Genomic DNA, 10,487 nt, shown 5'->3' with positions numbered 1-10,487 from the left:
GGGCAGGCCCACGCCCACCCGAGAGCCATCGCGGGCGGCACCTGGCCGCAGGGCGCCCGGCGCTCTCTCGGGTTCCCAGGGCTCTGAGCCCAGCGCGTGCGTGTGACTACAGACATGGGCGACTGTGTGCTCACGCCGGTCCTCACATGCGGCCCTGGGGGCCGTGCGCCTCTGCGCGCCTGTCTGGGATGTGGGGGACCTGACGCCTGGCTGAAGCGACACGTGTGTGTGGGTTGACAGGCGAGGTCGCGAGTTCAAGGTTGCTCTTTTCACGAACAGCAAGGGCCTCTATGACTATGAACAGAAAAGGGACAGGAGAGGGCATGGATTCTGGGACTTCCTTACAGCACAGTACAACCCCGCCAGTCCTTCCCAGAACCAATCAAGACCAGATCCAACAATCATAGTTATTTTCACTTGAAAATACATGTGACTTGTGTTGTATAGTAGCTTTGGAAGAGCTGTTTTAAACAAACATTTAACATTTCTTAGTAAACACCAAAGGAGGGAATTTCACAAATGAGGAAACTGAGGCTTCGAGAAAGAGAGAGGTGGCAGGCTTGCTTACTGTGTCTAACAGGTGCTGTGCAGTTGGTGGAGGTAACTCTGGCCCTTCTGAGGGATTCCATGGCAGTGTGGTCCTAGGACCAGAAGTTCAACCTCAAGTTCAGAGATTTCTCTTCACTGAGGGATCTTCAAAGAGTGGCTTTGGGAGCCCAGAGGTTCTTGATAACCGCCCATGGACTCTTGGAAGTCAAAATGCTTTTCATAGCCAGGCACCAGTGGCTTACCCCTGTAATCCTAGCTACTCAGGAAACTGAGATCTGAGGATCACAGTTCAAAGCCAGCCTGGGCAGGGAAGTCCGTGGGACTCTTAACTCCAATAAACCACAAGAAAACTGGAAGTGGTGCTGTGGCTCAAGTGGTAGAATGCTCGCCTTGAGCTGAAGATCTCAAGGACAGCACCCAGGCCCAGAATTCAAGCCCCACAACCAAGGACAACAAAATGCTTTTTTTTGGGGTCCGGTCATGGGGCCTGAAATCTGGGCCTGGGCGCTGTCCCTCAGCTCTTCAGCTCAAGACTAGTGCTCTACCACTTGAGCCACAGTGCCACTTCCGGCTTTTTTCTTTTGCTTATGTGGTGCTGAGGAATCGAACCCAGGGCCTCTGGCATGCAAGGCAAGCGCTCTACCACTGAGCCACCTTCCCAGCCCCCAAAATGCTTTTCATAGGAAGGACACATACATAATCTGTAGGCTGGAGATGTGACACAGTGGTCAAGTGTCTGCCTAGCATGTAAGAAGCCCTGAGTTCAAGACCCAACAACACACACACACACACACACACACACACACATACATACACACACGCACACACACAATTGCTCTTTTTTACTTTTTTTTTTTTTTTTGTCGGTCCTGGGGCCTGAACTCTGGGCCTGGGCACTGTCCCTCAGCTCTTCAGCTGTAGACTAGCGCTCTACCACTTGAGCCTCAGGCCCACTTCTGGCTTTTTCTGCTTATGTGGTGCTGAGGAATCGAACCCAGGGCCTCATGCATGCAAGACAAGCACTCTATCACTGAGCCACCTTCCCAGCCCCACTCTTTTTTACTTCTGTGCTCACAAAAGTAGTTAGAAATTTTTAAAGGTGATATAGATTCTCTTTAATTTTAAAATATTTGTGATACTCTTAGGAGAGGAACACAAAGGCACAATGCATCTGATCATGCAAAATGATATTTGCTGAATGAACTCCAAGAATTGGAAACAAGTTTTTTTCTCTTTGTAGTTGTTTTCATTTTTTGTCCTGTTTATTTATATGTCTTTGGGAGTATAAGGGGGGGGTGCAGAAATGGAAGGACAATAGGTGGACAATGGCACTCACTGGACACTATGTTGACAATGAACTATACAACTTGTGGGTGGGGATGGGAGGGAAAAACTGAGAGACAGCGAGGAAAGGGGTGACAATGTCCAAAAAGAAATGGACTCTTTCAGGGTACTGGTGGCTCACGCCTGCAATCCTAGCTACTCGGGAGGCTGGGATCTGAGGATTGAGGTTCAGAGCCAGCCCTTGTAGGAAAGTCGTGATACTCTTATCTCCAATAAACCACCAGAAAACCAGAAGTGGCGCTGTGGCTCAAGGGTAGAGTGCTAGCCTTGAGCTGAAGAGCTGAGGGATAGCGCCCAAGCCCAGAGTTCAAGCCCCATGACCAACCAAAAAAAGAAAGAAAGAAAGAAAAAGAAATGTACTCTTTACCTGACTTTTGTAACTGTAACTTATGTAACTGCAACTGTAACCTCTTTGTACAATAAAAATTAAAAAAATTAAAACAAATATATGTGACTTATGTTATATGGTAGGTTTGGAATGACCCTATTTTAAATAAATACAGATTTTTAACCTTCTTAGTTGAGCTGGGAATGTAGGTTAGTGGTATAGAGTGTTTGCTTAACATGTTCATAGCCCTGGGTTTGATTTCTTAGTATCACATAAGCAGAAAAAAAAACAGGAAGTGGCCCTGTGGCTCAAGTGGTAGAATGCTAGCCTTGACCAAAAAGAAACTCAAGGACACCGCCCAGGCCCTGAGTTCAAGCCCCAGGACCGGCAAAAAAAATATTCTTAGTAAATACCAACTTATAAATAAATTATGAGTTAGTCCACATGAAGAGAAGCTTTTTAGGTATTCTCCATGTTATTGAGAATACTAAGAGGTCCTGCCGGTGTGATGATACACTAGAATCCCAGCTACACAGGAGAACAGAGGCGGGAGGATCAAGAGTTTGAGACTTTGTCTCAAAGGTCTTTAAACCAAAGAGTTTGAGAATTGCTGTTCCCTTCATGTCACCTGGGATGGGGGAGAGCTAGGGGTTCTGTCCCAAGAGCTTATGGGTAGAGGGAAGGGGAGCCTGGGAGTCCGTGCAGGATTCCAGTTCTGTGCTCTGTTCACAACAGTCCAGGGAACCCAGACTGATGATCCTAAGACTCTGCCCCAGCTGTCTCCAGCCTGTGCCAGCAGGGGCATCTGCTCTGAGCTTAAGTCCACATTCTCCAAGTCAGGGATGCCCCTGGCCTGTGATACCCACTTGCCTCTGCCCATCCAGCTGCTTGTGCTTCCCTCTCCATGCCAGCTTGAAGGGAGGGGAGAAACAGAGGGAGGGGGTGGGGAGGGTGACTGGGCAGGCGTCCCTGCCCGTCCCTGGCACAGCTCTGCCCAGCACACAAAGGGCAAGTGAATCTTGTCCCAACCCACGCAGCTGAGGGGCTGGGAAGAGGAGAGGGAGAGGCGCACAGAAGGGGAGCCACCGTGGGGCTTCCCATCATGCAGAGTTCTCACCGAGGGTAACCCAGAGCCACACGGAAATGGGAATTTGGGTCTTTGGCTTAGCTGTGAGAGGCTGGGGGTGGGGTGGGATGAAGTAGGTGATGGTGAGCTGGATGATTGGATTTTCACACCCACGATGTCATTGAGACCTCACACCTTTGTGAGTTAGACAAGACAGGAAGTTGTATTTTCATTTCACAGATGGCCATATTAATGGCCAGAAAAGCAGAATGACCTATTCCAGGTTTCAGAGCTGCCACTGGAAGGAACTAGGGAGACCTGGAAGGAATATGTGGGCTGTGTGCACGCTGCTCGCTCTGTGGCAGGTTCACAGAAACACGAGGAAAGCATGCCCTTTTCCCTCCCAGCATGGCTGCCTGCTTGGAAGATAGAGTGACAAGAGTCTCCCACATGGCTGATAGAAATGACATGAGAAGCTCACGCCTGTCATCCTAGCTACTCAGGAGGCTGAGATCTGAGGATCACGGTTCAAAGCCAGCCTGAACAGGAAAGTCCGTGAGACTCTTATCTCCAATGAACCACCAGAAAACCTGAAGTGGCTCTGTGGCTCAAGGGGTAGAGCACTCACCTTGAGCTGAAGAGCTCAGGAACAGTGTCCAGGCGCAGAGTTCAAGCCCCATGACTGACAAAAAGAAAAAGAAAAAAAAGAAATGACACTGGGTTGCTGAATGTCAGGTGAGGTGCAGCAGGCGTGGCCGAACACTAGAAGTTAGAAGTTTGTAGCCCAGGACTAGCCTGAGGGCCCAGGTGGAGGGCTGTAGTTGCCCAACTAAACGCCTACCCTCTTTTCTCCTTGGAGGAGCTCAAGACCTCTACCAGGTGGGGTCAATATGTGAATGTCACTTTAGAAACCTAGCCCAGTGCCCAAACATACAAAAACAAGTGTTTTTGTTTTTTCTTGTTGTTGTTGGTCATGGAACTTGAATTGGGGCCTATGTGCTGTCCCTAAGCTTTTCTGCTCAAGGCTAGTGCTCTACCACTAGTACCACAGTTCCACTTGTTCCCCCTGGCCCTCCCCAATGGATAATTGAAGAGAGAGAGAGAGAGAAAGAGAGAGAGGGGGGAGGTTAATTGAAGATAAGAGCCTCAAGGACTTTGCTGCTTAGGCTAGCTTTGAACTATGATCCTGATCTCAGCCTCCTGAACAGCTAGGATTACAGGTGTGAGCCACCAGGGCCCTGAAAAAACAATAATACAATTTTATTTAAAAAGCCAGAAAGTCTAAGAGCAGCCTCCAGGGGAAACTGAAGACCTGAGAGAGAACAGAGGTCCTCCCCCCATACACTGCACCTGCTTAGAGTAGGGGGCACTGCGGCCCCCTGAGATGCCCACAGGGACCCCGAGATGCCTACAGTTCTCTTTGGCTCTCCCGCTGGCCAACTGCCCACTTGGCTTAGGCCCAGAGCATGTGAGTCAGCCATCAATCCCAAGGTTGCCAGGACAACGTGGCGGGGGGCAAGCAGAAGGGGGGCAGTTTAGGCGGGCTGTCTCCTACATCTGGCACCTGAACACAGCTGAGGCCAAGTAGAGGGGAACAGCGAAGAGGATGTGGTCCCCCTCCTCTTCTTCCACTCGTCCTGGGACACAGTCTCCCTGCTGGAGCCGGGCAAATATTTAAATGGGGGCAGTTAAGAGGGCAAAGAAAGCAAGGGGAGCAAATATTTCCTTCCCTCTCTCCTTTCCTGAGCGTCTCAGGGGCTCTACGCTCAGATGTACAATGCTGTGGTTGAGGCCCTCCAGCTGGAGAGGGGGTCCTTGTGGGGACAGGGGAACCTGCCAGGCCTTGAGAGGAGGGGGCCAGCACATGATCAAAGGGCTAGAACAAGGTGTGAGGGAGGCTGGGGCAAGGGACAGGAAGTGCAATGATGTTTCTGAGTTAAAGTACAGCTGGCTCTCTGTAGCCATCAGTGTTACAGCCACCAAGAGGAGATGGAAAGTATTTATGGAAAAAAATTGCACTTCTACTGAGTATGTACTTTTTCCCTCTCATTATTCCCTAAACAATATAGTATTACAACTATTTACAAAGCATTTACATTGTATTGGTATTTAATGTCATCTAGAGAGGACTTAAAGTCCAAGAGAGGCTGTGTATAGCCTCTGGGCAAATAATACATGCTGTTTCACATAAAGGACTTGAACATGTGTGCATCTATGGTGAGTTCTATACCAAATCTGGCAGACACTAAGGAAGAGTTGCAACAGAGGATAGGAGAGTTGGGCCAAGAAAGGAAAGTGTGGGGCTCAGACTGAAACATTCATGAAAAGTTTTGGTTTTTTTTATTTTGTGTGTGTGTGTGTGTGTGTGTGTGTGTGTGTGAGAGAGAGAGAGAGAGAGAGAGAGAGAGAGAGAGTGCACATGTGCATGTGTCCATGTCGATACTAAGGTTTGAACTCATGAGCTAGGTGGTTTGCATTCATGCTGTCCCTTAGCTTTTTCACTGAAGGCTAGCACTGGAGCTACGCTTCCATTTCCTGCTTTTTGCTAGCTAATTAGAGAAAAATGTCTCATGGACTTTTCTACCCTGGCCAGTTTTGAACCACAATCCTCAGATCTCAGCCTCCTGCAGAGTTAGGATGATAAGCATGAACCACAGGGACTTGGCTTCATGAAAGCTTTGAGGTGAAGGGATTTTAGAGACCACCTCCGAGCAAGAAGGATGCAGGTGGCAGATTTGACTTGGTCCCGCAAGCACAGAGATAGCTTTGGGAACTCGTTAGGCAGACAAAGCTGGTAGGAAATAGAGAAAGTGGAGGGGACATCACTCACTCTCAGCGCACATTTAGGGTTCAAGGATATCTAAAGGAGCCTAGAAGGGTAGGATGGGAGGCCAGCAGGATGCCAGAAGGGTGGTTCAAAAATGGGAAGATTGGGAGCACACCCAGCCCTGTACAGGGCTGTCCTGACATAGGAAAGGGGCATCAGAGGCTGGGACGTAGCTCAGTGGTACAACGTGGTGGAAGGTTTAGGTTTAAGCTTCAGCACATACATACATACATACATACATACATACATACATACATAAATAGAGGTGTCAGGCATGGAATCTTCCACAGAAACTTCAGCTTATAAAACAAGCCCAGAACAAAGAACAAAACAGTACCCAGGAGTAAAGTTTCCCACCAGGTAACAGAGTTTCCTGAATTAGGGGAGGAATGACCGAGGACAAGTCTGAGGTTAGGCAAAGGTAAGGAGGAAACTGACCCTCTCTGAGAAATGCACAATACCCTCAGCAGAGACCCCCCCAACTGCTATTCCAGCCCCTTCTCCTCAGTGGAGCCCCCTTCGTGAAGCTCATGCCTATGCCTGAGGAAACTATGTTGGGAAATAGGATGGCCAGACCCTTGGCGTCTGCTGGAGAGGCACCATCTGGCAGAAGAAGAAGGAAAGCCACAGGACTGTAGGGCAGGTGCCAACAAGACAAGCAAGCCAGCCAGGAGACACCCACAGAGAGAAGAGCAGGTGCCCTGAGGGCAAGTTTGCTCAGCTCACCCAGCTTCGCTCTTGCTGGGGCCAAGAGAACTCATGTGCCTGGGCCAAGGGCCCTTGGGGGCTCTTGCAGCTGGCTTATCAGGGTCTTGACTCTGGAGGGCCAAAAGCAAACAGTCTTCAAAGCCAAGGGCTTGGCTGGCAGTCAGGAGATCAGATCCTTCACCTCTGCCCCTCTCCCTGCAGTCACATATATAAGACCCTGGTCATACCTGAGAGATGAGAAGAGAGAGCCAGCAGCAAGATGGATGTGGGCAGCAAAGAGGTCTTGATGGAGAGTCCGCCAGTGAGTGTGTGTGTGTGTGTGTATGCATGTGTGTGCACAAGTGTACTGATCCTGGATTCTCTATTCTCTCTGGACTTGTTTCCTTATCCAGATTCATTTATTCAACCAGCTCAGGACTATGCTAAGTTAGGATGGGCATACCAAGATTACTAGGACAGAGTTCCTGGCAAAGACAGATGTCACAGACAAGTCCAGGGGCCAATGGAAAAGACTGTGGAGAGGGCTGAGGACAGAGTCCTAGCAACTTTCAAGGTCACAGGAAGTATCTCAGAAAAGATGACACATGCTTGGCAGGAAGAAGGGTGGTGTGGTGGTGAGGTAGCCCGGATCCTTGGGGAACAGAGGTTGGCCATAGCTGGGGTGCCAGGGATCTCAGGAAGACACCAGATGAGACTAGAGAGACAGGCACTTTTGGATGTTCCAACCCAGATTTCTTTCTAAGCTTCTAAACATCTTGTTGGAATCCAGACTGCCTTCTCCAAGAAGCCTCTGATCATCTCATCCCTCTCTACATGTCCAAAGCATTGGCTGTCCATCTTAATAGGGGATGGGAGGGTGTCCAGCTTGTGTGGGGAGGGGTGGGGGCTCCCATCAGGACCTCACATTTCTTCCCTTCTTCCCCCATCTTGTCAGGACTACTCAGCAGGCTCTCGGGGGCAGTTCCGTATCCCCTGCTGCCCTGTGCACCTCAAACGCCTTCTCATCGTGGTGGTGGTGGTGGTCCTTGTCGTTGTGGTGATTGTGGGGGCCCTGCTCATGGGTCTTCACATGAGCCAGAAACATACCGAGATGGTAAGCAGGTTTGGGACAGGCGTGCCAGAGAGAAGAGCTGGGTGAAGAGGGCAGATGGGAAACACCACAAGAGAAATGGGAAAGGGCAGGCAAGGGCATAGTTTGGTGGTATCAGGGGCAGGAATGGGGTGGCAACTTGGCTTAGGCTTTTCCACCAGGTCTCTGGTGTGATAACCAGTTTTCTTGGGCACCTGATGCTGTTCAAACCCCTCCGCCCTCAGGAATGAAGGAACTGCATTTGAATAAGACAGACCAAGAGTGGGCGGGCATGGGTATCACAGAGGAATGCCTGGTAGCACTATGCCCCTCACCTCAGGTTCTTGAGATGAGCATTGGGGCACCGGAAGCCCAGAAACACCTGGCCTTGGGTGAGCCCATGGATACCACTGCCACCTTCTCCATCGGCTCCACTGGCATCGTTGTATATGATTACCAGCGGGTGGGTATGCTTGGACCTCTTGCCCCGGGGAACCCAAGACAAGACTTTGCTAGAACTATCTACTGGTGCCATTCCATCACTACCATCCCCTCATCCCTTGGCCTTTTTATCTTCCCCAAGCTGATCAAATCTGAGCCCAACCTAGCCAGAGAGAGCTGGGGACCAGGATTGGGGAATGAGTAGGGCCAGGGACCTTCCTTAATGGCCTCTAATGGTGTTTCATGTCCAGCTCCTGACTGCCTATAAGCCAGCTCCAGGAACCTGCTGCTACATCATGAAGATGGCTCCAGACAGCATCCCCAGTCTTGAAGCTCTCATTCGAAAATTCCAGACCTTGCAGGTGTGTGGGGGCAGATGGAATGGGCTGTCTCTCTCCCAGGGCAGTGGGGTGGAGGATTCGAAATGATGGTTATTTGTCACTTGTAAAGTTCTGCTTCTCCTAGGCTGCACCACATCTTCCCTACCTGTTTCCAATCCTCCCACTGCTAAAGCTGTTGGCATACCTACACCTACCACCTATGGGCTTCTGACCCCAAAGCTGGAAGGGCCTTTCGTATGGAAAAGGAAACAGGCTCTGAGAGGTTGCTTGACAAACTTAGGGTTCCACAATAAGGGCTGCAGGAGGGAGAGAAACATGGCTTCCAGCAAGACACCAGTAGCTCACATCTATAATCCTTGTTACTCAGGAGGCACAGAGCTGAGGATTGTGGTTTGAAGCCAGACTGGGTAGACAAATTCTTGAGACTCTAATCTTCAATTAACCAGCAAAAAAGCTAGAACTGGAGGCCTGGCTCGAATGGGAGAGTGCGAGCTGTGAGTGAAAAAGCTGGGTGAAAGCAAGAGGCCCCGAATTCAAGCCCAAGTACTGACAACACAGGTACACAAAAGCAAGGCAGTTAGTTTTCAGACTCCCATGTATGTCTCTTTCCAGGCCAAGCCTGCATCCACCTCTAAGCTGGGCCCAGAGGAGGGGCTGGATGCAGGCTCTGCGTCTCCAGGAGACAGGGCCTTCCTAGGTCTTGCCATGAGCACCCTGTGTGGAGAGCTCCCTCTCTTCTACATCTAGGACTCCTCAGGTGAGCAGGTGTGTCTAGGGTGCCCGGGTGGGAGGCATGAGTAGAAGACTCATGAGCTTGGGCCATCTGCCACATCAGCTGACCAGGCTACTGGGGATCCTGGAGAGTGGGTGTCTATAGGGGAGCTGAGGAAAGGGATGGCTGACCGACCACACCCAGGCAGAATGGCTCCCGTTCCTCTCTCTCACATCATAAACAACACCCCTTTACTTCACAGGGTCTGTGGAAGCCTGAACGGGACAGGAAAGTTCAGGAGCAAAGGCAGGGAGCAGCTCCTGCCCAAACCCCGGGAGCTGCAGGGAGAGGGTGGGCACCGGCCCTCCTGGAGAGGCGGCTTCTATGGGCCAGGGGGACCCCTACCACAAAGAATAAAGCAATCTGATTGAAACACACACACACTCACACAAAGGCTGGAATTTCTACCTTGGACACCTGCTCAGTCCGCGCCTGTTGGGGGTCGGCTAGATCAGGGAAGGGTCTTGCGGGAGCAAATGGGGACTTGGCCTTGTCCCCCGGTCCCAGAGCGCTGGGGGTTCAGTCCAGTCCACAGGGGGAGAAGGGGGGCGGTGGGGAGGGGACCTGGGAGCCATCCACGGGAGCCAGGCGCCCTCCAGTGGTGTGTCCGGAGAGACACCACGGCAGAGACCGGGAGAGAGACCGCAAGACCCGGAGAGACAGAGAGAGATTGGGGAGAGCGGGGATCCGAGGTGGTGGGGGGGGTGGGGGGAGGCGGGCCCGCAGGCCGGGATCCGCTCGCCAACCGAGGGGCGGGGCGGCCAAGGCGTCCGGGTCGACTTGACAGCGTGTCCCGCACCGGGAGGGGCTCAGGCCCGCACGGGGTCAGCAGCCGCGGGCGGACACCCCGAGATCGGCGCCCCTTTTCCTCGGCCCAGACCCCGGTTACCGAACCCTCTCCCCGCCCGGCTGGCGCGCTTCCCGGCGGGGGGCCCCTGGAGCACAGTCCCGACCCCCGTGGGGGCCGAGCTGGACGAGAACCCGCCTCCAGCGAGCTCATTTCCCTAAAAGGGTGTGTGTGGGGGGGGTCCGGCGGGAGAGA

At 51.7% G+C, this 10,487-nt stretch overlaps 1 protein-coding gene across 2 annotated transcripts; it reads left to right on the top strand.

Moving 5' to 3' along the window:
- The first annotated feature begins 6,931 nt into the window (after positions 1–6,931).
- Positions 6,932–9,420, top strand: Sftpc (surfactant protein C). 2 transcript variants are annotated; one of them, XM_013034439.1, is made up of 5 exons: positions 6,932–7,123; positions 7,757–7,915; positions 8,232–8,354; positions 8,584–8,694; positions 9,286–9,420. In XM_013034439.1, the coding sequence occupies exons 1-5, from the start codon at positions 7,082–7,084 to the stop codon at positions 9,418–9,420; spliced, it is 570 nt and encodes a 189-aa protein (XP_012889893.1). In that variant the 5' UTR covers positions 6,932–7,081. The 2 variants fall into 2 exon arrangements, with proteins under 2 accessions (XP_012889893.1, XP_012889891.1); XM_013034437.1 differs by having other exon boundaries at positions 9,262–9,420.
- The last annotated feature ends 1,067 nt before the right edge of the window (positions 9,421–10,487 follow it).

The sequence above is a fragment of the Dipodomys ordii genome, unplaced genomic scaffold (assembly GCF_000151885.1).
Source record: "Dipodomys ordii isolate 6190 unplaced genomic scaffold, Dord_2.0 Scaffold189, whole genome shotgun sequence".
Classification (NCBI taxonomy): domain Eukaryota; kingdom Metazoa; phylum Chordata; class Mammalia; order Rodentia; family Heteromyidae; genus Dipodomys; species Dipodomys ordii.
This window is presented reverse-complemented; position numbering and strand designations above follow the sequence as displayed.